The sequence below is a fragment of the Pan paniscus genome, chromosome 13 (assembly GCF_029289425.2).
Source record: "Pan paniscus chromosome 13, NHGRI_mPanPan1-v2.0_pri, whole genome shotgun sequence".
Classification (NCBI taxonomy): Eukaryota; Metazoa; Chordata; class Mammalia; order Primates; family Hominidae; genus Pan; species Pan paniscus.
Genome location: NC_073262.2, coordinates 62,108,527 through 62,136,410, shown reverse-complemented (window position 1 = coordinate 62,136,410; position 27,884 = coordinate 62,108,527). Strand labels below are relative to the sequence as shown.

Below are 27,884 nucleotides of genomic sequence, written 5' to 3'. Positions count from 1 at the left end.
TATTTTGAACCAAATCCCAGACATCATATCATTGGATGCATTTTTATATGTGCTTCCAAAAGTTAAATGCCCATGCTTTTAACCCTTATGCTATCCTACCTCTTAAGAAGTAGTGCTAAAATGAAGTAAAATCTCTGTTGCCTCTACAATGTGTAAGGCATTGTACAAGATCTTGGAGGCATGAATATGACACAGTTCCTGTACTTAGTTCTAATGAGGAATCTACATTGACATTCCTAAACAGAATCAGTGCTGTCATACTAAAAACTGTTACTAGGAGAACATACTGAAAACTCAAAGAGGCACCTCTTTCTACCCAGTTTTAGAGATAGATTCTGAGGTACCATAGTAGTGTCTAAGGCAACTAAGCAGAAATAACATTATAGAGAGATTGTCTATTCAAGTGAGGCATACTAGAACTTACGATTTCAAAAGAACAGCACTTTCAGATGATATGTGGTTCAGCATGGGTTTATGGGAGTGGGTTGCTCAAGTAAAATGGAGATAAAGGGCACTGGAACTAAAGAAGAAAATCCTATACTTTTTCACCCAGTATTTCTTCAGTTTTCAAAACTTTTTTAAAAAGTTGCTTCATTCATTCTTTTCACATGTAGTTTGAAAAAAAAGTTCAGCTAATTTTGATACCTCCCATGGGAGGTGGGGTACTTATCTCAGCCATTCTCATTGAAAGTCATTGATTAAGTCCAATCCCCTCATATAGTCTGCATATACATTTAGAATAAATATTGATATTTTAATTAAATAATTAAACTAAGACTAAAATATACAGCCTGTTAAGAAAAGAATAAAACAATTCAAGGTTGAATGAGTTTTTTCCCAACTGTCGTACAAGTTATTCTTACCACAACAACCAAAATAGCCTTTAAAAACATATCTGATTTTTTATGGTTTGAAAGTATCACATGTTAGGGAATAGTAAATGATACTGCCACTGTGGAAAACAGTATGGCAGTTCCTCAAAAAATTAAAAATTGAATTACCATGTGATTCTGCAATTCTACTTCTGGGTATATACCACCCAAAATTGAAAGCAGCGTCTCAAAGAGGTATCTGTATACCCATACTCATAGCAGCATTGTTCACAATGGCTGAAATGTAGACACAACCAAAGTGTCTATCAACAGATAACTGGATAAGCAAAATATGTGGGGAGGCACATGTGTACACATACATACATGTTAATATTATCCAGCTTTAAAAAGGAAGGAAATTCTGATATTTGCTACAACATGGATGAACCTTGAGGACATTATTATACAAAGTGAAGTAAACCAGATGCAAAAGGACAAATACTGTACTGTATGATTCCACTTATTTGAGGTACTTAGACTCATCAGAATTATAGACCGAAGTAGAGAAGTAGAATGATTGTTGCCAGTGGCTAGCATGGAAGGAGGGATGGGAAGTTAGTGTTTAATAGGTATAGAATTTCAGTTTTATAGGATGGATAGCACTGATGTTTGCACAACATTATGAATGTATTTAATATCACTGAACCATACACTTTAAAATGGTTAAGATAGTAAATTTTATGTTATGTGTATTTTACCACAATAAAAAAATGAGGGGGAAGTATACATCAAATGTCATCACTCCCTCCACTAGTGTTCTATCCCAGTGGGAATAAAGTCCTTGCCATGACTTATAAGAGCTGTGTGATCTGACCTCCACCAGTTCATCCATGCTTATTTCCTATCACTGTCTCCCTGGTTCACTATGCTCTAACTGGTCTGCTGACCTTTTCATTTTTGAACACACTCAACCCACTTCTAGCTGGTGGCTTTTTCCTTTGCTGTTTCCTGTCTTGAAAGGCTCTTCTCTTATGTCCTTGGGTGATTGGCTCTTGCTCTCCCTTAGGTCTCAGCTCAGAAATGTCTTACCTGATGACTACATGTAAAGCAAAACCCCACCCCACTCCCCACCACACATTGTCTATCCAGTTATTCTGTTTTACTTATGGTATTTATCACTCAAAATATTTATTTAAATTGTTTGTTGATTCTCTTCTTCTAGTTCTCACTAGACAGAGCTGGTGTCTGTTTCTCACACCCTTGTATCCCCAGAGACTTGAGCAACTATGCCTGGTACATCATAGCCTTGAATATGTATTTGTTTTGTTACTAAAAGAAATAAATATACAGTGAAATGAAGGTTCAAGGATAAGGTTCTGAAAAGTTTTCCCAGATTGGATGGGGGAAAATTAATAAGCTGTTCTTTGATCACTTTTTGATAAACCTAAGAAGACTAACTTTTAAAATGTTTTAGCTTATAGTCCCAACTAGTTGAAGGCTGAGGCAGGAGAATCGCTTGAGCCCAGGAGTTCAAGGCTGCAGTGAGCTATGAAAGCACCATTGCACTCCAGCGTAGGTGACAAAGTGAGACCCTGACTCATTTTAAAAAAATGTTTTAAATTAAAAAAATTTGTAAGTAATAAAACATTTTAAATGAGAGAAAAGAGACTTACTAGCTAATTATTTGTGGAAATGACACATATATACTCTAATGAAACTGGTGATACAAACCCATCTTTTCCCTATTTCTCTAATACTCACACTTGTCTTCTCATTTCTGTTTGTTTTAATGAGTACTAAATGTGTTACCTTATAAAAATAGAACTCTTTACACATGGCCAAAGTATGCTCGGCAGAGACTCCCTGCATCAGAATCACATTAAGTGCCCTGTCTAGAAGTGGGACTCAGGAATGTTATGCACCCTAAAGCTTCAGAACCAGTACCTCTGGATGACTGTTCCTGGGGAGTATAGTCCCCATTTCTCATGCCATCTTTAAATAAAAAGCTACACACTTATTCCTTGGGCATTTAAATAGGAGTTAATTTTTCTCTGCTAAATCACTGTAGCTCTCTTATTTCTTTTCTTTGTTATCCCTTACTAAAACAAAAATGTTAATTTCAGTTTAGGTACCTTATGATTTTCGTGGTCTTGCTATACATGCTTAGAAAACTACAACAGATTTTGGTTGCAAAGAAGTAGCTGTTTCTTTGACAAATAAATGGTAGTCTTAATATTAATATATTATTATTTTCCTTTAATCTCTACCTTGTGATCTTTCTCATTTTGTGGGTACCCATACAATTCCAATTCAGTTTCTCGTTCCTGTCTGCCCTACTTTGAGGGAAGAAAACTCAAGAAATGATGGGAACTATTAGTCTGCTTATTGAAGTGTGTATCTTTGAAAGAGGCCTTCTTGTAACTAGTTTGGAGCAGTTAAAGCAGAGTCATTGCAAAGCCAGATGTGGTGGCTCACACCTGTAATCCCGGCACTTTGGGAGGCCGAGGCGGGTGCATCATGAGGTTAGGAGTTCAAGACCAGCCTGGCCAAGATGGGGAAACCCCGTCTCTACTAAAAATACAAAAATTAGCGTGGTGGCAGGCGCCTGTAATCCCAGCTACTCAGGAGACTGAGGCAGAGAATTGCTTGAACCTGGGAGGCAGAGGTTGCAGTGAGCTGAGGTCGTGCCACTGTACTCCAGCCTGGGCGACAGAGCGAGACTGTCTCCAAAAAAAAAAAAAAAACAGAGCCATTGCAAACGGAATATAATGGCGGGAGTGACTCTCCTCACTCATGTGAATGTTACCTGAATCAATGTTCAGAAGACACAATAAAAAGACTACAGATTGCAATCTGTAACCGTGGCTTCAATTTGGCTCACTGTTGTGGAGATATATTACTGTATTTCATTCCCCAATCCCGAGTAGTCATAAAAGGATGTATTTCTGTTAAGATCATAACTTTTGTAATTTATTGTTATTTTTTCTATATTTTGTTCTTTATCAGCAAATGCCATTAAAATGTTCCTAGATTGTACTTAATCTTGTGGCTCCATCATTTCAATGTTTCTCCTTTTCAGTCTTTCTATTGGTGAAATTTTAACTTTCCCATTGTTAAATAATTATAAATATTTTCAATAATCTACATGACAGAGCTTGTACTTTTTATTGAGGAGTTCTTTTATAAGTTAATTGATTGGTTTGTTAATTTGTTATAATTCATCTCATGATTTTTCCTCTTTTTATCCACTACTATTATGTTTTCTTGAACACAAAACTTCACTTTTATGTGACCTAATACCACTTTCTACCAGCTTTGGATTTTATTTTTCTTGCAGAGTCTTAAATGTTCCAAAAATAAATCTCTCTCGTCATATTTATCTACCTTATCTTCTACCTTTTTTTTAATATTTTCTGAAATGAAACATAAACAGTTAAATTCCTTGACCCTAACTAAAGCAGCCCCATAGGTCTTTTGCTACCCTACTTTATCTTCTCTACAGCACTTATTATTATATGGAATAATTTGCTTTTATATTAAGCATTTGTGTACCCTCCCCCTATCACCAGCACTAGTAAGTTTCTTGAAGGCAAGGACTCAGTCTTGGACATACCCAGAAAGGTGTGTGTGGCATGTTATAGGTAAATGTTTGGCTACTGACTCACTGTCTGCAAAAAGAAAGAAGACTAAAGCTAAATGTGTAACTTTTGATGTATGTATCATAGTTGGAGTTATTTTGTGAACTGATCTTTTTAATCTGTCATACATTTTGAAGAATAACAGCCATATGAGTACATCTACACATATGCTATATTGATATTTTCAATATTCTACATGACAGAGCTTGCACTTTTCATTGAGGAGTTCTGTCATGTAAGTTAAGTTGATCAGTTTGTTAAATAATTATCCTTACAATATGTGACTTTTTCCTACAATGACATTTGGAGATTGAAAATATCATTTGAAAATTAAAAAGAGTACACCTTTTATTGAAACTTGAATGTTTTCCAAAAATAAAGTCTTGCCAACTACCTTGTCGTTATCCAGAAACCAAGGAAGAAAGCAATGGAAAGTTCTAGCAACAGTGATAGTGATTCAGGCACATCATCAGACACCTCAAGTGAAGGCATTAGTAGTAGTGATTCAGATGATCTAGAAGAAGATGAAGAAGAAGAAGATCAAAGTATTGAAGAAAGTGAAGATGATGATTCTGATTCAGAGAGTGAAGCACAACATAAAAGTAACAACCAGGTATAATTTTTTTCATGGACAGTATCCAAACATTATTCATATTTAGGAATTAACTGGTTTATCTTGACTCTCAAAGTCTGTAGTTTTAAAGTTAATCATTACTTTGAGTTCATACTTTTGCCCAAGAAAGAAGATGAAGAAATATTTTTAAAGGGACATACGGTATTTCTTTTACGAATTTTTAGATTTTTAGATATTATCATAAGGCATTAAGAACACTTTTAAAGTACCCGTTTTTATCTCCAGGTTTTACTGCTTGATAGTCTTTGTCTTAATAGATGTTAGGAACTTACCTTTTCATTTTTATATCTAGGTGCTATTACATGGTATTTCAGACCCAAAAGCAGATGGACAGAAAGCAACTGAAAAAGCCCAGGAAAAAAGAATACACCAGCCATTACCTCTTGCGTCTGAATCCCAGACTCACTCATTCCAATCCCAGCAGAAGCAGCCTCAGGTTTTGTCACAGCAGCTTCCATTTATTTTCCAAAGCTCTCAGGCAAAGGAGGAATCTGTGAACAAACACACCAGTGTAATACAGTCTACGGGATTGGTGTCCAATGTGAAACCTTTATCTTTGGTAAATCAAGCCAAAAAGGAAACTTACATGAAACTCATAGTTCCTTCTCCTGATGTTCTTAAAGCAGGGAATAAAAATACCTCTGAAGAATCTAGTTCATTGACCAGTGAATTGAGATCCAAACGGGTGAGTTACAAATTATTTATAAAAGAATTTTACTATTAGAGAAAGATAGAGCTTCTATATTGTCTTACAATACACAAGTTTAAGTTAAATTCTACCTTCATTTTTATACTTTCTTAGTCTCCAGGAATAGAATATGTACATCAGAAAACTAAATTTCTCTGATTTTATATTCATATATGTATCTGTTTAATGTATTTTTGGCAATGCAATCATGTCATTCCAGCTCCCCTGCAACCCATCCCTAAGGTAAGTCCCCACACCCAAGATCTAAGGATTTAGAAATAAGGGGATAAATATGTTTGAGTAAGACAAGCTTCACAATTACTTGGGTTTAAAATTAATGTCCTTTTTTTCCTAATACCAATTTTTTTTTTTTTTTTTTTTTTGAGGCAGGGTCTCAATCTGTTGCCCAGGCTGGAGTGCGGTGGCTCAATCTCAGCTCACTGCAACCTCCACCTCCCGGATCCAAGTGATCCTGCTGCCTCAGACTTCCTAGTAGCTGGGACTACTGGCATGCGTCACGACACCAGGCTAATTTTTGTATATTTAGTAAAGATGGGGTTTCACCATGTTGGCCAGACTGGTCTCAAATTCCTGACCTCAAGTGATCTGCCCGCCTCGGCCTCCCAAAATGCTGGGATTACAGGCATGAGCCACTACATCCGGCCAAATATATTCTTTTTCAAAGAAGTGAACTCAAGTAATTTACCTCTGTAGTCCTAGAATGTATACATTTTAAGTGTAAAAACCCTTCATAAAGAATCACTTTTCTGGCCAGACATGGTGGTTCACACCTGTAATCCTAGCACTTTGGGAGCCAAGGCAGGAGGACTGTTTGAGCCCAGGAGTTTGAGACCAACCTCTGCAACATAGTGAGACCCTGTCTCTACCGAAAAAAAAAAAAAATTTTTTTCCTTTGTCATTCTTAATGGATTATATGAAATATAACTTCTACTTACACAAACACTGGAAACACTCCAGAGAATTTTCTCATCTTTGTTTTTCTTGCTGTTGATTTTACTACATAGACTAAATTCATATGTCCAGCAAAAAATTCTAATAATTAAATGATTATTGCTTTTTATTCTAGAATCAGCCTAGAGTAGGAAACCATTATGTTTGAACACAATATTACAAATATTATCTTTAGGCGACTTAATTAGATATCACTTGTAGGGCATCTACTGTTTGCCAGCCATTGTTTTAATTGCTGAACATACTTTAACTTATTGGTAATAATATCTATGAGTGCTACTAATATTATCCTCATTTACAGATGATAAAATTAGACATTCACATTAGACTCAACTCTAAAAGGTACTACCTTCTCTTTGTCAGTACCTATTATTGAGGTAGAGGTACCTACCTGCATCCCTCATTAGTTCATTATTTTCTTAAAGGTTATTTAATCATTGAATCCTTCAGTACCCTTACACTGAAGAAAATGTAACTTAAATCCATATAGATTGATTGAATACATAGACCAGGAGTAGAATTTTGTAGATCTTATGTCAGCTTTCTTTTATCAACTTTTTTTTCTTTTTCTTTTTCTTTTTTTTGAGACAGAGTCTCGCTCTGTTGCCCAGGCTGGAGTGCAGTGGCAAGATCTCCGCTCACTGCAAGCTCCACCTCCTGGGTTCACGCCATTCTCCCGCCTCAGCCTCCCGAGTAGCTGGGACTACAGGCGCCCGCCACCATGCCCAGCTAATTTTTTTGTATTTTTAGTAGAGATGTGGTTTCACCATGTTGGCCAGGCTAGTCACAAACTCCTGACCTCAAGTGATCTGCCTGCCTCGGCCTCCCAAAGTGCTGGGATTACAGGCGTGAGCCACCACACCTGGCCCCAAATGGATCTCTTAAAGCAGCAAGAGATTTGCTACTATACAGGTCTCAATCTTCTCTCCATCTCCTTTTTACACATCACTCCTGATTTTAAAAATGATAATATGTGTACTATAAAAGAGTAATTGGGATAAAATATAGAAATCTTTGGCTATTTTTAAAAACTTATTGGTGTCAATATATGGGAAGTGATTCTTCAGAATTACAGTGAGGAACAGTTGCAGAAAATTAAAATACAATACTAAAGGGACTTTTGTTTTCATGGCCCTTTAGACCTATATATTTAGAAGGAAAACTTACTACCTATAAAAAAAGATTACAAAATTATTACATGACATAATTATGTTCTAACAGACGAAAACACACTAATTTTTCTGCTGAAAATTTGAATCTTGTATATTAAAGTATTTTATGTAAGAATTTTGCTATAAAATTACATTGAAATGGTACATCTAACTAGCATAATTTTCTAGAATTTACTGAATAATTAATTACTAATTAAGCACTTTCTCTTTGTAAGGTATTGCCTTAGGTACAAATATTTTGTGACAGTTTTTATTTACAAAGAATTATCTTAACAATTTTCTAAACTAATACAGTATAGATGTTAAATAAGATAAAAAGTTTACATTGCTTACTGCTTGTTAGTACTGCTGCTTTAAAATATTTAATAAGTATTTCAGGCTGAGTGCGGTGGCTCTCGCCTATAATCCCAGTACTTTGGGAGGCCAAGGGCAGGTGGATCACCTGAGGTCAGGAGTTCGAGGCCAGCCTGGCCAACATGGTGAAACCCCTTCTCTACTAAAAATACAAAAAAAGGCTGGGCGTGGTGGCTCACGCCTGTAATCCCAGCACTTTGGGAGGCCAAGGCAGGCGAATCACAAGGTCAAGAGATCGAGACCATCCTGGCCAGCATAGTGAAACCCCATCTTTACTAAAAATATAAATATTAGCTGGGCGTGGTGGGGTGTGCCTGTAGTCGCAGCTACTCAGGAGGCTGAGGCAGGAGAATCGTTTGAGCCCAGGAGGTGGAGGTTGCAGTGAGCCAAGATCGCGCCACTGCACTCCAGCCTGGCAACAGAGTGAGACTCTGTCTCAAAAAAAAACCTAAAAAAAACAAAAACATTAGCCAGGTATGGTGGCACGTGCCCATAGTCTCAGCTACTCGGGAATCTGAGGCAGGCTTGAACCCAGGAGGTGGGGGTTGCTGCGAGCCAAGATCGTGCCACTGCACTCCAGCCTGGGTGACAGAGTGCAAAAAATAATAATAATAAAATATTTATAAGTATTTTATATAACATTCCATCAGCATTTACACTTGTGAAATCTCCATCACAAATCTTTGCTGATTTTAGTGTTAGGAGCCCAGGTCTGATGCTGACAACACTGCTGATTTTAATTTCAAGGCAATCATTTTCAATGCAGAATTTTACCTTAGATTAAGAAATTCAACTCCTTCTGTTAACTCAAAGGATTTTAATAATTCTGCTGCTGTAATATTTTAATTATAGTAGCTTAATAAAATTCATGATTGTATTGTTTTCAAGGGGATTCTAATAGTTAAATAAGTTTTTGTTCATAGACATAAATTTTATGGCTTAATAGTTTATAATCTTTTCCAAGAAAATTGTATTTTTCTAAATTGTTTACTCGGGAATGTTACTGTGCAAAGGCACACTAAAGTAGATCCCACAGAATGTTGAATGTCCATTTCCACCAGCTTAGTATCTTAAATCTTTGCTTCAAAGAAGTTCTTGCTCAGGAAGTTATTCATTCAGCAACATAAAATTGTTTTTTGAGTACATATCAAGCACAGGGTTCTGAGCAATGTCTCAGGAAGACCATAAAGGTGAATAAATGAGTGTTTCTACCCTGAGGAATTTATCAAAGATGTTATCTCCTTAGAGGTTTAAGTCATATAGGCATATTCTATGTATACTAAAGTTGGTATGGCGTAAGAGTACATATAGTCACCAACTTAGAATTGTTTGACTTGGCCGGGCGCAGTGGCTCACGCCTGTAATCCCAGCACTTTGGGAGGCCAAGGCAGGCGGATCACGAGGTCAAGAGATCGAGACTATCCTGGCCAACATGGTGCAACCCTGTCTCCACTAAAAATACAAAAATTAGCTGGGCATGGTGGTGCATGCCTGTAGTCCCAGCTACTTGGGAGGCTGAGGTAGGAGAATCACTTGAACCCAGGAGGCAGAGGTTGCAGTGAGCCGAGATCGCGCCACTGCACTCCAGCCTGGTGACAGAGCAAGACTCCATCTCAAAAATAATAATAATAATAATAATTCTTTGACTTATGATCTTTCAACTTCACAATGGCGCGAATGCTATACACATTCAGTAGAAATTGGTACAATAGTCCCTTGATGCTGAGCAGCAGCAGTGAGCCGCAGCTCCTGGTCAGCCGCTTGATAACAAGGGCAGACAACCGATACTCTACAGTTTACTGTGTTGATAGGTTATTTTGCTCAACTTTAGGCTAATGTAAGTGTTTTCAGTACATTTAAGGTAGTTTAGACTAAGCTATGATGTTTGGTAGGTTAGGTGTATTGTATCTATTTTTGACTTAATGATATTTTCGACTTTCGATGAGTTTATGGGGAAGTCACCCCATGGCAAGCTGAGGAGCATCTATATAAAGAGGTAAAGGAGCTCAAAGGAAAGAGGCAAAGAATGCTTCTGGCTGGGAAATTTGGAAAGCTTCTTGGTTTGGATCTTGAAGAATAAACAGTATTTTGTCAGCTTGAAATTTCTAAGAGGAGGCTATTTCATGCAAAGAAAATGGTTTTAAGTTTGGATTATTGTGAAAATGGAAGCAACGGTAAAGAGGGGAGGCTAGTCAAAAGGCATATAATTTTTAATGGGGAAAAACTAAATAAATTTTAATAAATTACAGCCAAAATGTAGCAACCAACTAGTCATAGCTGTTGCTACTTTTACAGCATTTGTATATCATGATTTAAATTTATATATGATATAATAGCTATAATTTGTTTTCAGATATTGAAAGCAAATAAAAGCAATCTTTGTTTTGTGGTACATTTTGTTGTGTTTTTTAACTTATGTTTCAACAGGAACAATATAAACAGGCATTCCCATCACAGTTAAAGAAACAAGAGTCATCGAAGAGCCTGAAGAAGGTTATTGCAGCTTTGTCAAATCCAAAAGCAACCTCTAGTTCACCAGCACATCCAAAACAAACATTAGAAAACAACCACCCAAATCCATTCTTGACAAATGCACTTTTAGGTAATCACCAACCAAATGGAGTTATTCAAAGTGTCATTCAAGAAGCTCCTCTAGCACTTACTACCAAAACTAAAATGCAGAGCAAGATTAATGAAAACATTGCTGCTGCAAGTAGCACCCCTTTTTCCTCACCTGTAAATTTGAGTACAAGTGGGAGAAGAACCCCTGGCAATCAGACACCTGTAATGCCCTCTGCCTCTCCCATCCTGCATAGTCAAGGGAAGGAAAAAGCAGTTAGCAATAATGTAAACCCAGTAAAAACACAGCATCACTCCCATCCTGCAAAATCTTTAGTGGAACAATTCAGAGGAACGGATTCAGACATTCCCAGTAGTAAAGATTCTGAAGATTCAAATGAGGATGAAGAGGAAGATGATGAGGAAGAAGATGAGGAAGATGATGAAGATGATGAATCTGATGACAGCCAATCAGGTTATTTTCATTTTAAAATTTAAAGTGTTTCTCTAAATGCTATGTGACCCAAACATTTTAAAGGGTTTCTTAATTCAGACTTAAAATCAGTGTCATTTACTATGTTTCACACAACTTTGTGCATTTCTATAATGAGCTCGTAAAATACAGGAGTAATTGATACTGGAAATCCTAAGTCAGATTCTCAGCTTGTTATTCATTTGACATTAAACAAATAATCACTTTAGGGTGAATACAAATGATGCATAAATTAAGACATAATTTCATCAACTTGCTTAATTTTTATTTCATTCAGGACCACTCTTTTTTCATTTCTTCTGCTACTTGTTAAAATGCATCACCAGCTGTTTTGAACACAGATAAAATTATAGTCATAGTCATTCAGAAAGTACCAAAAACCTAAATCTCTATGAATGTTCATCAATAACAGAAAATTTGTTAAATAACATATAGAGGACTCTCTGATTTAATTTTGAGTCACTTTTTTTTTTCTTTTTGCTGGGTCTAGGGTTAACTTCTTTGCATTTTTATTTTCCTTCCCTCTCCTCATTCCACAGAAGATTGAAAACATAAAATACAAGAGAGCTGAAATTGCGAATACAAAAATGAAATACATATTATAAATGTTTGTGGATTTGTTACTGGTCAACTACAGATTCAACTAATTTTTTTTAGCAGCTAATATGAATAGGAAAATATACTCAGCTGTACAATTTAAAGTGTCTGTAAGTTAAAAACAAACTTCGTGCTCAGGGTAAAACCACTCTTCCTGGGGTTTCCATAAAACAACTTTGTATGATAGATCATAAATATCAATATTCATAACTTTCAAAACTAACTTTTATAATGAATTTCAATATAGGCAAATGGTATAACACAAACCAGAATTCCACAGAAGCTATTGTACCGTGAACTATGAGGAAACAGTCTAAGTATCACTCCTATGTTTATCAAGTTTAATCTAGTAATAGATTTTACATATGTAGAGGAATGGATGCATCATACATAGAACTACGTAGCTAGAACAAACTTAAATTATTGAATTATCCTACTATAATTATTTCTGTAAGCCTGGTTTTTTGAGAGGCCTGAAAAGCCTGATGAAGTCTTGTATGTAAATAGAAAAACTGCAGCCAAAAGACCAAGAATCTCCTGTTGAAAATTGTCTTCTTTTACTCCAAAGCCCAAATGGAAGTATGCTGGTAGTTCCAGATTTCTCTTTCTCATATTTGACTTACTGTACTTCATAAGCCATTGGAATCTGTTCATTTGAACAGTCAATTTAATCCCCTCTTTTACTTTAGTTTCTCTGTTAAATAAAAAATTATTTTGATGCCATTAAGCAGAACTCATCATGTGAATAGTGTCACATGAGAACTGTTTAAAGTGTTGAGTAAAACTTACACTTAAAAAATTTTTTTTGAAGATTGATAGCCTAAATACACTGTTCTCAAATAGCTTATAACATTTACTCTGTAGGAAAATTGCTCATTTGAGTTCTCATTCACAGGTGCTGGTTCCTGAGCTAGTCCATTTAGATACAAACTGCAAATTATTGGTGATTATCTAGTTATAATATACAAATGCTTCTTTTACTTCCCAGAATCAGATAGTAATTCAGAATCAGATACAGAAGGATCAGAAGAAGAAGATGATGATGATAAAGACCAAGATGAATCAGATAGTGATACTGAAGGAGAGAAAACTTCAATGAAACTGAATAAAACAACTTCCTCTGTCAAAAGCCCTTCCATGAGTCTCACAGGTCACTCAACACCTCGTAACCTCCACATAGCAAAAGCCCCAGGCTCTGCTCCTGCTGCCTTATGTTCTGAATCCCAGTCACCTGCTTTTCTTGGTACATCTTCTTCCACACTTACTTCAAGCCCACACTCTGGTACCTACACTTTATTTTTATTATTCTAAAGTAGAAGTCAAACCATAGCAAGAATTTTTATTGATAAGAGTGTTCTGGAGATGATCTCACTGGAATCAAGATTAAAGTTAGATTTTAGGTTGGCTAAGGAAGGTGAGCCTGTATTTTCAAAGGATATGACTCATTACCTGGTCTTTTTTTTCCCCCCGAGTTTCCAGTTTAAGGATCTGATTGATGATAGTTCCTTTGGTTTTGAACCTTTCTGCTTTTGTGTTCAGTTTGTGCTTCTAGAATATAGAATTTAATTGACAGTTGGACTTTTTTGTACAGTTGACCCTTGAACAACGCAGGATTTAGGGGCACTGGCCCCACACACAATCGAAAATCTACATCTAACTTTTGGCCCCTCAAAAACTTAACTGTTAGCCTACTATTGACCAGAAGCCTTACTGATAACATGAATAGTCAATTAACGTATGTTGTATGTGTTATATACTGTATTCTTACAATAAAGAGAAAAGAAAAATTTTAGTAAGAAAATCATAAGCAAGAGGAAATATATTGACTCTTCATTACCTGGAAGTGGATCATTATAAAGATCTTCATTCTCATCTTCATGTTGAACAGGCTGAGGAGGAGAAGGATTGGTCTTGCTGTTTCATGGGTGGCGGAGGCGGAGGAAAATCTGAATATAAGTGGACTCACACAGTTCAAACCCATATTGTTCAAGGGCCAACTGTACTTTATAAAAAAGCTCACTTGGTTACTTAAGATGCTATCTGCCCAATATATAGCCAGTGTCTTTTCTATTAGAGAGTAGCATTCTTATTCCATTAACGTGCCATGTCCTTTTTTTTCCCATTTGACTTTTTATAAATTCCTAGAGGTCTTCATTAAACATTTCTACACTTAATATTCCACAACTACTCTCAGTTCTCATTCAATGTCTAAGAAAATATAGATGTATATAGTAAAATATTTTGTTGTTTTACTTATTTCACTCTCCTCTTGTCAGTTTCTAGCTTTACTTTCATTTACCACATACCAATATGATAGCCTACTAATTTTAGATGAACTTATTTGTGTTCGTGAAACTTGATCTCGGTCTTAGAAAATTTTTACATAAAATCATAATCCTGTTCCTTGGTGGTTTAGGTTAATTAAAAGACCTGGTAGTGTTTTTGACTATGGATTTATATGGACATAGAAATTAAATCGTCTTTAGATATATGAGCCAGCTGTTGAAATTTTTCAGCATCCAAAAACTCCTATTTTCAAAGTCAACAGTTTAAATAGATTTTCTGAAACCTCTATTTCTCTCCTGCTTCTCTAGCCATTTCTTTAATAATAAAATGAGAGGAAAGGTGTATATTTTTACCTTGGATTGTATTTTCTTTAGAGAGAAAAACTAGTTATCCTGTCATTCAGACCCAAAAGAAGAAAAAAGCCCCCTGCCTTATACAGTGTTTTATTGAAAACCATCTAAAAATAATGTATAAATTACAGAAATAACTAAATCCAAGTTATTAACATATACTTTTTTAAAGAAAAGTTTCTAAACTATCAATATTATTATTTATATTAATGAATGTTTTATATTAACCAATTGAATTTTTTTAAAGGCACTTCCAAAAGAAGAAGAGTAACAGATGAACGTGAACTGCGTATTCCATTGGAATATGGGTATGCAAAATAAGGTTTTCCTTTTTCTTTTTCCCCCATATATTTATGCATGTTTGATGTATACTTGATTTCTCATTCTCTACAATTAATAGAAGAAGTACATAGCTGCATAGTATTTATTAGAGCAGAAGAGCCAGAGCAAAGGGCAAGGAATTTGGTATATCAGAAAACTGAAATTAATCCTGTTTCCTGGAGGTATGGCAGAGCTGGGGTGGGATGATACAGCCAAGTAGGAACATGACTGAAAAAGAACCAAGAGCAAATCAGATGGCAAAGGGCAGGAGTACATGAGACTGTGAGAAGTTTTTGTGAAGATAGAATTAAAGGACAGTAAAAGCCACTTTGGTCAAAATTGAGGGACTCAACCAGAGTTTGGCTAAAATGGTTTAAGTAGAAATGACAGCTTTTAGACTGGATGTACGTGAACCCCAAGCAGCAGAGAGCCAGGTTTACTTTACTCCTCCCTTAAAGCTTTTCAGATGTAAAAAATCAGTACACATTAGCATGTTACTGAAATGTCAGAGTACCCAAAGTAATCAAGTATGATTTCTAAAAATTTTGATGGAGTTTAATATATAAATTGAATAATTAATTTTCTAGTTGAATTAGCTAAAAATCTAAATAATTTTGATAGTTAATATATTTGGGTTGTTTGAGGAGTTTATTTTTGTTTTCATTTTTTATGTTTTCTAGAGAACATGTATACTTTAACTTATTTTTAATTTTTAAAAGCTTTCTTGAAATTAAGTATGTCATAACCTTCATTTCTGTTATGTGTAGCTGGCAGAGAGAGACAAGAATAAGAAACTTTGGAGGGCGCCTTCAAGGAGAAGTAGCATATTATGCTCCATGTGGAAAGAAACTTAGGCAGTACCCTGAAGTAATAAAGGTACATACTTTTCACCAAATAATGTACATTTGGTGCCTATTAAGCATGATCATGTACAAAAAAAAGTGTACTCCTTTCTCAGATAAAGTTCCTTGATACTAAATATTCTCATGTATGGGACTATTGTACTTAACCTAAATTGATCTCCTATAAATTTAGAGCCCCTTGATAGAATATGCAAAACATTAGTGTCCTGAAGCTAGCTATACATCAAAGCTGGGTTGTAATTATTAAAACCTGAAGTGGAAAAATATGTGATTTTTTCAGTATCTCAGCAGAAATGGAATAATGGATATCTCAAGGGACAATTTCAGCTTCAGTGCAAAAATAAGAGTGGGTGACTTCTATGAAGCCAGAGATGGACCGCAGGTATCCACTTTTTAAAAAGTATAGTCTTTGAACCAAAAAGTAGTACCATAACCTAAATGAAGTAAATTTCACTACACTCTGGAGCATTGCCTTTCTTTAATTAGTTCATATGGCTATACATATAACTTTGTGGTAAGCACTTATTAAGGCCTCAATTAACTATGTTTCAGTAACAAGGAGCTTTGACATAATAGGTATCTTTTTCATATTTAAGTAAATTTTTTCTGTTTATTAATTCAACCAATAACTTTGCAGTTTATATAGGTATAAAAGCATCTGCATCTTCATATGAAATATAGGAAAACATTAGTTTCCTGAAAAGTACAGCTAGTTTTAAAAACTAATTTGAATATGAAGACCCTGTTATTATAAGTCAGTCCAAAAGAGGATATGTATGCCCTAGTGTTTTGGAAGAATCTTGTCCATTTGATTATGCCACGCTATATGATGCATTTTCACAAGTTTGATAAGTTTTTTTTTGTCGTTTCTTAAAATTAGGTGAATGAAATTTCTGGTTTTTGCAGAAATTAGTTTTTACATTAAGTGGTACACATTTCTGAACATATCACCACAGCTCCCTTTGAGCTTACAGTGTTAAGTACACATCCTCACCAGTCAGCAAAAAGAACCCACCAAGGAGATCTCATTTCCTGTATGTTTTCTTTAATGCTTTCCCTTTGTTCCTTAGTTGTATTCAGCTGCATGTGCTTATTATTCCCTTTAGCTGCATTGAAAGGGGTCCCAGTTAAGGAGTGATGAGACCTAGATTCTTGTTAATCCGTGAAATACTCTTGTAATTCTGAACAATAACAAAATAATGCCCCCTTTTCCCTCCACTTTGTTATCTGCCAAATAGAAACGATTATAATTACACTTCTTGTCTCATAGGATTATGGCAAGATTAAAATGAGATCATATGCATAAAAATGTTTCAAAAGGCTAAAATGCTCAGCCAGCTGAAGTTGATATTTTCCTTCTTCATTGAACCTCTCTCTCTTCTGTCCCATTATAATGCATAGAAAAATTTTTTGGCAATTAATATTTTCTTTGTGAATAGGGAGCTTTTCTATCCTATCTTACCCTTTAATTTTATAATTTTGAAATGGAAAAGGTCTCCCTCATTCTGTAAGAGGTTTATTTTGAGTTTGGAAGCTTAAAGGAATTTTTTAAGGTCACACACAAGGCTGAGACATAACTAGAACTCAAGTTTTCTGAAAAAGTAATCTTTTGCATACATCATGTAACCTATTTTCTATTGTAGTCCATGACTTTTAAAGAAAGAAGTTATGTCCAGATCTACCTGTCTCTTTATTGGTAGTTCTAAAATGTCAAAATGGGTTTATCTGAGATTTATAGAAATATATGGAAATATATTCTAGGGTTTTCTATTTTTTTAAAAACTAAAGATTTTGACTTAGACTAAATCTGTCACCAGATTCTTAGAATTTTAGTGAACCACAGTGTTACACATTCTGTATACACGATATCAGTTTTAAAGTCATAAAACATATTAGGAACTTTAATCGTTTTAAAAGTCTTTGTTTCATGTTGTCAGATTCTTACTTGTATTATTTATGCCAAAGATGTCTTTGTGATTTTAAGTTCACTAGATTTTTGTTCGGAGAGGAAAGCTAATTGCTATTTAGCATATAAAGGATTTTTAGTTTTATATCAGTGATAATTAGACCTAATCTATAAAGCCTCATTACACAGAGTAGAATGTTCCTTGACATGCATTCACTTTTTATTAAATATAATCAGTGTTTTCCAAATGCATACTGTCTTGTTGAGATCAATTCCAATCAAGGAAATAGGATGAATTACTAAAGCCAAATATGTTAAGCTGCCAACATTTCAGCAGAATGCTAGGGGAAAACATTCGTAATTTTTAGAGCATTTCTTTTAGCTAAAACCAAAATTAGTACACAGGAATTCAGGATACTTCTAGAAAACAACAATTAAAGGTAAGTCATCCAAAAAAGTGTTCTAGTTAATTAATTAGAGATGCATATAGTTATAAAACCATGTACATTTTTATATACTGGATTGTGTGATTAATAGGTTTAAGCATATGGTAAACTGGAAAGGTATATCATTATATAAGAATGTTCTCTGAAAACCAAGATTATATATTTTTGTTATAGTAATTATGATGTGAAATAATTTTGATCACCCTAAATTTTGTAGAAGATGTAAAATATAGTGTGACACAAAGCTACTGCTACTATGCAGTGATGATCATACGTATTTACAATATATCTGCTTTTATGCAAATTGTGTAAGTGGTTTGATGATGAAACATGTTTAAAAAACTGGATATTAAAAGACTAGAAGGAAATGTGTCAAAACTAATGATGGATGTAATGGTGATAACAATGGATTTTTTTTGCTTTCTACATTTTTTGCATGTTGTGTCTTTTCTAAAATTTGCTTGTTTTATGTATATAATGTGAAAAACAGGCCGGGCATTGTGGCTCATGCCTGTAACCCCAGCACTTTGGGAGGCTGAGGCAGGCGGATCACTTGAGCTCCAGAGTTCAAGACCAGCCTAGCCAACATGGCAAAACCTGTTCTCTACTAAAAATACAAAAATTAGCTGGGCATGGTGGTGGGCACCTGTAGTCCAGCTACTCAGGAGGCTGAGGCAGGGAGAATTGCTTGAACCTGGGAGGTGGAGGTTGCAGTGAGCCGAGATCAGGCCACTGCACTCCAGCCTGGGCGACAGAGTGAGACTCCATCTAAAAAAAACAACAGAAAAACAGTTTCCTGTCTTTTAAAACTAAATACCCCTATTCTTTGTAATTCAATAAAACTGAGAATTCATAGTTTTCCAAATGCATGGAGATTGTACAAAATGATCTTAAATGTTGCCACTACAGTTTTCCAAGCTTTGTGTATCTATTGTGATGTTTGATAGCAAATGAAATGCTGTATTTGTGGATTCATTAGTACAGTCAGCCCTCCATATCTGTGTTTTCTGCATTTGCGGATTGAGGCAATTGTGGATTGAAAATTCTCAGGAAAAAAAATGTATCTGTAGTCAACATGTACAGACATTTTTCCTTGTCATTATTCTCTAAGCAATATGATGTAACAACTATTTGCATAAAATTTACATTGTGTTTACTATTATAAGTAATCTGGTGATGATTTAAAGTATATAGGAGTATAGGTATAGGTTATATGCCAATACTGTGTTATTTTTATTCAGGGACTTGAATATCTGCAGATACTGGTATTCATAGAGGGAGGTCCTGGATACTAAGGGACAACTCTATTCTTAATCACTGTCCTATTAAAACGTTTTCCTGGGAAGTATATTTTTTTCATCATTTTTTAATCTTAAAACATATCCCAAAACCCCCAACGTTAGTTCTATATGTTCTAATTTTACTTAACACATTACAAAAATTGCATCAGCAGAATTCCAGTTCTCCATATATTATATATAAAATTTAGGAGATAATACTTTCTGCTAGAAGATAATACCTGCATTGCAGAATTCTGGGTTTTTCTCTAGTTTATTGAGATAATGATTTATTCCTTCCAGTAGTATAATTTACATAAAAGGCCATTCATCTCAACATTAAATACTAAAGAAGTAAAAAAGCTAATTGAAAACAAAAACAAGTCCCCTCACCCCCAAAGTCTATACAGCAACCTGTGATAAATCTGAAAGAGAAGCAACAGCCCATCAATATTTTATTTCAGAAAAGATAAAATCTTTAATTTGTCTTATGTTTAAGAATTTCTTTGTTGCTAATATTATTTTTAAAGAAAAAAAGCCCATAATTGAAAAAACTTTTTTCTTTAAAAAGTAATGTTATTGTGGCATATTTACATGCAATAAAATGAAATCGTTTTTAAGCATGTAGTTTGATGCTTTTTTTAGGGACACAGTGCTTTATTTATTTTTCTCTCAACTTTTATTGTAGGCTCAGGGGTACGTGTACAGGTTTGCTAAGTGGGCAAGCTGTGCATCACTGAGGTTCAGTGTGCAAATGATCCTGGAGCACAATACCTGATTGGTAGTTTTTCAACCTTCAGCCCCACCCCCCGCCACCACTCTCCCTGCTCAAGTAGTCGCCAGTGTCTACTGTTCACATCTTTGTGTTTGTGGATATTCAATGTTTAGCTCTCGCTTGTGAGAACATGTGATATTTAGTTTTCTGTTCCTGCATTATCTCACTTAGGTGATGGCTTCCATATGCATCCATGTTGTTATAAAGGATAAGATATCATTCTTTCTATGGCTGCATAGTATTCCTGGGTGTATATATACCATTTTCTTTATTCAGTCCACTGTTGATGGGCATATAGGTTGATTCCATGTCTTTGCTATTGTGAATAGTGCTGCAATGAACATGTGAGGGCATGTGTCTTTTTGGTAGAACAATTTATTTTCCTTTGGGTATATACCCAGTAGTGGGATTGCTGGGTCTAATGGTAGTTCTGTTTTAAGTTCTTTGAGGAATCTCCACATTGCCTTTCCACAGTGGCTAAACTAATTGACATTCCTACTAGCAGTGTATAAAGTGTTCCCTTTTCTTTGCAACCTTGCCAACAACTATTGTTTTTTGACATTTTAATAATAGCCATTCTTTTTTTTGTTTGTTCGTTTGTTTGTTTTTTTAGATAGAGTCTTGCTCTGTCACCCAGGCTGGAGTGCAGTGGTGCCATCTCGGCTCACTGCAAGCCCCGCCTCCCAGGTTCACACCATTCTCCTGCCTCAGCCTCCTGAGTAGCTGGGACTACAGACGCCTGCCACCGCGCCCAGCTAATTTTTTTGTGTTTTTAGTAGAGACGGGGTTTCACCGTGTTAGCCAGGATGGTCTCAATCTCCTGACCTCATGATCTGCCTGCCTTGGCCTCCCAAAGTGCTGAGATTACAGGTGTGAGCCACCGCACCCGGCCAACAATAGCCATTCTGACTAGTGTCAGAATGAGATAGTATTTCATTGTGGTTTTGATTTGCATTTCTTTAATGATTAAGGGTGTTGAGCATTTCTGTGTATATTTGTTGGCTCCATGTATCTTTTTTTCAGGAGTGTTTGTTCATGTCCATTTTTTAATGGGGTTATTTTTTGTTTGTTGAATTAAGTTTCTTATAGAGTCTAGATATTGCACCTTTGTCAGATATATAGTTTGTGAATATTTGCTCCCATTCTGTAGGTTGTCTGTGATAGTTTCTTTTGCTGTACAGAAGCTCTAGTTTAATTAGGTCTCACTTGTCAATTTTTATTTTTTTGGCAGTTGCTTTTAGGGACTTAGTAATAAATTCTTTGCCAAGGCTGATGTTCAGAATGGTATTTCCTAGGTTTGTTCCTAGGAATTTTAAGTCTTTAATCCATGTAGAGTTAATTTTTGTATATGGTGAAAGGAAGAGGTCCAGTTTCAATATTCTGCATATGTCTAGCCAGTTATCCCAGCACTATTTATTGAATAGGGGATTTCTTTCTCCATTGCTTGTTATTGTTGACTTTGTCAAAAATCAGGTGGTCATGGGTGTGCAGTCTTATTTCTGAGTTCTCTGTCCTGTTCCATTGGTCTGTGTGTCTGTTTTTGTACCAGTACCATGCTGTTTTGGTTACTGTAGCCTTGTAGTATAGTTGGAAGTCAGGTAAGTGTGATGCCTCCAGCTTTGTTCTTTTAGCTTAGATTGCTTTGGCAATTTAGGCTCTTTAGGTTTCATATGAATTTTAGAATAGTTTTTTCTGATTCAGTGAAAAATTACGTTGATGGTTTGATAGGAATAAGCATTGAATCTGTAAATTACTTTGGGCAATATGGCCATTTTGACAATATTGATTCTTCCTATCCATAAGCATGGAACTTTTTCCATTTCTTTGTGTCTTCTCTGATTGCTTTCAGCAGTGTTTTGTAATTTTTGTTGTAGAGATCTTTCACCTCCTTGGATAGCTATATTCCTAGGTATTTTATTATTTTTGTGGCTATTATTGTAAATGAGATTGCGTTGTCGATTTGGCTCTCAGCTTGGATGCTATTGGCGTATAGAAATGTTATTGATTTTTGTATATTGATTTTGTATCATCAAACTTTACTGAACTCGTTTATGAGTCCTAGAAGCCTTTTGTGAAAGTCTTTAGGGTTTTCTAGGTATAGAATCATTTTGTCTCTTAAGACAGATAGTTTGATTTCCTCTCTTCCTATTTGGATGCCTTTTATTTTTTCTTGTTGAATACCATGGATATTTTGCTTAATCATTTTTTGATTCAAGATATTTCTGGGCTTAAGATATGATTATATATGTATTTGTTAATATTAACAGCAAGCAATTGTTGAAAATATTAACTAACTTTTGTATAGTACAATAAGATGAGAGGTGTGTGAGCTTATATTTATTAAAATTTAGGTAAATTTATCATTTACTGAAGGACAACAATGTAATTATTACCTTTAGAAAAGGAGATGCCCTTAATTCAAGAAAATAGGATTACAAACGAAACGGGGATAAAAGGCCCAGCACAGTGGCTCATACCTGTAATCCCAACACTTTGGGAGGCCAAGACAGGAGGAATGCTTAAGTCTGGGAGTTCAAGACTAGCCTGAGCAATGTATCAAGACTCCATCTCCACAAAAAATAAAAATATTACCTGGGCATGGTGCTGCATGCCTGTAGTCCCACCTCCCTGGGAGGCTGAGGTGGAAGGACTGCTTTAGCCCACGAGTTTGAGACTACAGAGAACTATGATCATGCCATTGTACTCCAGCCTAGGTGACAGATTGAGACCCTGTCTCTAATTAAAAAAAAAAAAAAAATGGAAAGAAAGAAATAGGGAATAAGATACACTTAATATATCCATTATCAGTTTTATTTATTTTGGTCCACAGATGTAGTGAGGAATTTGTAGCATCGGCTACTTTTCAGCATACTGATAGTTTTCAAACACTTCTTACCAGCTTCTGTAAAAATCTTGATTTTAGAGGAGTGATAGACTTCATGGAACAAAACAATTGTAATACTCTATATAAGCCTATGCTGTACTGGCTGGCTACCTTTTAATGAATTTCTGTTAGCAGTTTAAGAAACACCTTTGAAGATGGTGTAAGGTAAATAAATTTCCTACAGATTTCTGTTTCATCACATTATAAAAAAATTGTTGAATAAAATGGCATTGTTTTTATTTTACTTTGTGTTTGATTGTCAGAATAAAAGAAGATAAGGTTGAGCTAGACATATTTTGGTAATAAAATAGCATTATTTTTATTTACCTAACTATAACACTAAGATAAGAGGTATTTACATATTTCTTAGGAATAGAGGAAGGCATCAAAATAAATTGTTAATAACGTATTATTTTGAAATATATGATGATCTACCTTGAAAAGCATTTTTTGTGAATTGTAGAAAGCTATACATCTAAGCATGAAGACCTTAAGTTTATTTTTTTCAACCAGGAGGTTTAGAACCATTAGAGTATGAAATGTCTACTGTTACCAGGCCCAAAAAAAGCATAAAATTGAAAGATGCAAAGAAGAAGCAAGTTTAAAATGACTCCGAAAATGTTGCTTTTTTTCTTCGAGATGTTGCATTTAGAAAAAAGTACAGTGTTTCTTCTTTTTAATGCACAAGCCATAAAAAGTAAAATGTCTACAGTTCTTAATGAAAAGAGCCTTTTTTTCTGAGTCATTTAATCAGCAAATATGTGTGGCAAATACTTAATGTGCCAGGCAGTTTTTTCTGTAAGTAGATGTCCCCTAAAGGCATTTTCCCATAGAGCAAATTGTGAACACAACTTTCAGTACAGAAATGAAGTTGAAAGCCTGAATTTGAAGAAAAACTAATGTTCATAGAGAAACTGAAGAATACAAAAAAATGATTGTTGGTTTAGAGAAGCTTATTCTCTGAGGAAGATAAAACAGTTGGCACAATGCTGCCCAGCTAAAAATTAGGGTTTTGTTAATAAGGAGTAAGAGGAGGCTTCACAGTAAGGTAGGCAACACACAGTTTCTGGCACAATTATAATGCTGGTAATTATTTCGAATTAAGTGAAGAACAAAAGATTGGAAGTCAACAACCAGAGTTCTAATTCAGCTCTGCTGTTAACTGTCACACCTAATGCAACATAGCCGTGGGCACGAATGGACACTGAGAACATGAAAGATCAGTACCAGAAATCTATAAGTCCGGAAATTTATGTCACTAATCTACCAGGTAGGATTTTTGCGGCTAGGCAAGGCCTATACTAGGAGGACAACTGTATGAATCCAAGGATATAGAAGGAGGAGATATTGAAAGTCGTTGACTATTAGAGGATGACATACTTTGAGTAAGTAGAAAGCATAGTCAGCATTGTGGAAACAGTTGTATCAAACCACATCTTTCTCACTTGTTTTTAATAGATGACACCTTTTCTCACGGTTCTTACTCTTTCACATCTTTAAAGTGCTATGTAGTGTATGGTATAATAAGCTATATGACTAGTGTGACTTAAGAATATCTGTCATAAAGTTTATAATCTATCACCCTTTCACTGCCTACCTCTGGCACTATTAAGTAGCTAGAAATAGACATAATACTAAATTGAAAAGGCGTAAGGAAATCCAACAAAATTTTGATTTTTTTCTCATGATGTTAATTTTTTCATGTGAATTGTCAAATTTCGTCGCGAATATCTGATACCCTTTCTTTGCTCATTCCCAAAGAATTTTTTTAGTTCTAGAAGGGTAATTTCGTATCTTACATTACTTACACTGAAGCTAACTTAATTCTCTCATCTGTAATGTAAATGCATATAAGAGGTCTTTAAGATCAATTTGCTTTTAGGTGTCACATTCTAAAAGTTTCATATAAACAAATTGGGAAGTAAAGGATTCTGAAAGTACAATTTCAAAAGGAAAGGTAGTAAAAAATTAACTTTGTTTACTTATGCTATGGTTAAATTTACTGAAAATTATTTAACCAGAAATCAATTTGGTAAATGATCAATCCACCAAATGACTAATAGGCCTTAAATTGTCAAACCAATTGCCTTAATCCAGATTTAAAACATACCCCACAAATATTTTACTACCAGAGGCAAGGACTGGGATAGATACAGGTCTCAGTCCAGAAAAATATGAGAAGAGCAAAGTCCTTCCATTCACTTACATAACATTGAGCATTCAAGAAGGACAGTACTAGGCATCTCAAATGTTAACTTGGGAAGCTGGGCATCTAGTGGCGCAGGACTGTAAATCCATGTGAAATTGCTGCATCCCAGTCTTGGTGATACTAAAACTTTAAAAATAGTCATCAATAACTTAGCAAATAAATCATTCAGCTAATCAGCTTTTGGTGGACTGGTATACTGTATTTACATAATTATATACTGCTTTTCCCAAAAAAAAAAAAATCAGCTTACAAGTATTTAAAAAATGGGAGCAACAAAAGAAAAAGTCAAGCCAGGATGAGTAAAATTGAATCAGGAATAAGACTTGAGAACACATCCCATTAAGACCTAAACATGTGGCTGCTAAACCACATATTTACTCTAGCTTTCGGTGAAACGTGGGAAACCCAGTTAATTAGGCAATTTACTGTCTATAAGATAAGGTGAAAACAAACCAGTCCCTCATGAAGGGTTCACCTATCCTTTGGAGTCATTTATTTATGAAGACTATATAACAGAAATGTTGAAATAGGAAGATCATATTGAAAATAAATTTCATGATCTCTTTTGAATTTCTGAATACAGAAAATATTTAAGAACTCACTAAAAAGAAATATTTTCTTTCTTTAAAAGTCTGTTTATAAGTCATAAAAAAGTTGAGCAATAAATTTGTTTTCCAGTTTTCTCAAATATTTCTGCATCCTTATTTGTTCAGTAAGAAAACATCATTGCCACTTATTTCCCTTTTCCATGTTCTTTAGAGACTACTCCAAACCTTAACTGCCTTTCTGGTCTACATTCAGGCTTTCCTCCTTCACATCCAGGCGGTGTTCAATTTCAGCCAGTTCTCTCTCCCAAAAGACTAATGTACTATTCATCTCTCTTTCTAGCTCTAATTCCTGTGCTCTAATCCAGGCCATCATAATTTTTATATGGACAGTTGAGACAACTTTCTCTCCCAAGCTCTAAACTCTTTTTCTAATGCATTACTGAGGGTGTGGTCCTAGGGTCACCTGCCTTAGAATTGACTGAGCCTGAGGTCCTTGTTAAAAATGTGGTCCTTTAGGGAAAAGAACTCTCTCTAGCTGACTTTTAGATAATGTTATGCCTTGCTCAGAGTAAAGGTGCCTCAACAAATATTTAAGTAGTGAAAACTTCATTTTTATAATATATTACAGCTTTACAGTGTACTTTCACTTATTTCATTACCTTATTTACCTGGATTATTCAGTCTTCCGAAATAAAACATAAACCCTTTTCTTTTTTTCCTTCTTTCTCTTTGTAGTATTTATAGAAGTGAAGGTATTATTCACTAAGAATACAAATTAGCAACTCTCGAAAGCAGAATTAGAATAATATAGTTAACATAATCTTGTCCAGGCTTGGTGGCGCACGCATGTAATCCAAACACTTTGGGAGGCCAAGGCGGGTGGATCACCTGAGGTCAGGAGTTCAAGACCAGCCTGGCCAACATGGCGAAACCCTGTCTGTACTAAAAATACAAAAATTAGCCGGGTATGGTGGCAAGCGCCTGTAATCCCAGCTACTTGGGAGGCTGAGGCAGGAGAATCACTTGAACTCAAGAGGCAGAGGTTGCAGTGAGCTGAGATTGCACCACTACACTACAGCTTAGGCCACAGAGTGAGACTTCAGCTCAAAAAAAAAAAAAAAAAAAAAAACCTAATCTTTTGCTATCTCCATCTTGTTGATCATCTTTTCTTATCCATATTTTAAAAATCTTAGTCAACAAAAATTATTTTCAGCAAATATTTACTATTTTAAGTCTTAGAAATCAAGAAAAAAGAATTAAATTCTTTTGATATATAATTTCTGATAGATAAAAAGCCAATGGCATGTGAATCAAATGATATAAATTGTATTTGCTTTTCCTGAGGAAAAATTTATTGAGAAAAATACTACTTGTTCTCACCCACAATTATTTTGGCTCTTCAATGAATTAAAGCTGTTGTATAAGTTTCAGATTTTCCTAATGATTCTTTTCTCATTTTCTAAAATCTAAGAGCCAGAAGACATTATACGTAATCCAGTATATGCAATCCCTTTAGAAAGTATTTACTTTTTAAATGCCAAGGGCAAAAATGTGAATGATATGGTCACTATATTTGTCTGCGAAGTTCTAGGCACCAACATATTTTGTTCCTCTTTTGACACAGGTGTATTTTCCTAGCTGAATAAAAACGTAACTATGTAAAAATTAGATAAGAAAAGTTGACAGAACTCTTAAAATTTTGGCCAAAAATTGATTTTGTTATTAATAAGATACTTTAAAAACCGAATGCAGATTTGTTTACAGACTTTTAGTAGTCACTCTTCTCTTCCAAGTATCATGAATGTTACCTTTATATTTTACAAGTTATATGATACATGCTGCCTTGGTGCTTAAGAACATAATAAAAAAAAGAAAACCTAAACTAATCAAAAGCTTCCCATGCTGGTGAACATAACCTGACATAAAACTATGCTGATATCTTCCTTTTTAGTGGCTTATGGCCTAAAAATACACTTTGTACAACTATTGTTCCTATTGACTTTATTTGGAATCTCAGCAAAAAATTTTCATTTTCCTCAGAATTAAATTTTAAAATTATCTTTAAGATAAGAATTACTGAAAGGAGTTAGTATAGATGTT

At 35.0% G+C, this 27,884-nt stretch overlaps 1 protein-coding gene across 8 annotated transcripts in view; it reads left to right on the top strand.

Moving 5' to 3' along the window:
• Positions 1-27,884, top strand: part of BAZ2B (bromodomain adjacent to zinc finger domain 2B) — a 399,198-nt gene that overhangs the window by 267,217 nt on the left and 104,097 nt on the right. For 6 of the 8 annotated variants that reach the window (XM_063595387.1, XM_063595391.1, XM_063595390.1 and 3 more), the window contains 7 exons: positions 4,860-5,063; positions 5,377-5,769; positions 10,698-11,304; positions 12,908-13,201; positions 14,803-14,863; positions 15,644-15,752; positions 16,020-16,121. In XM_063595387.1, coding sequence (XP_063451457.1) covers positions 4,860-5,063; positions 5,377-5,769; positions 10,698-11,304; positions 12,908-13,201; positions 14,803-14,863; positions 15,644-15,752; positions 16,020-16,121 — 1,770 coding nt within the window. The remainder of the gene's footprint in view (positions 1-4,859; positions 5,064-5,376; positions 5,770-10,697; positions 11,305-12,907; positions 13,202-14,802; positions 14,864-15,643; positions 15,753-16,019; positions 16,122-27,884) is intronic. The other 2 variants (XM_057301418.2, XM_063595392.1) reach the window with 2 other exon arrangements.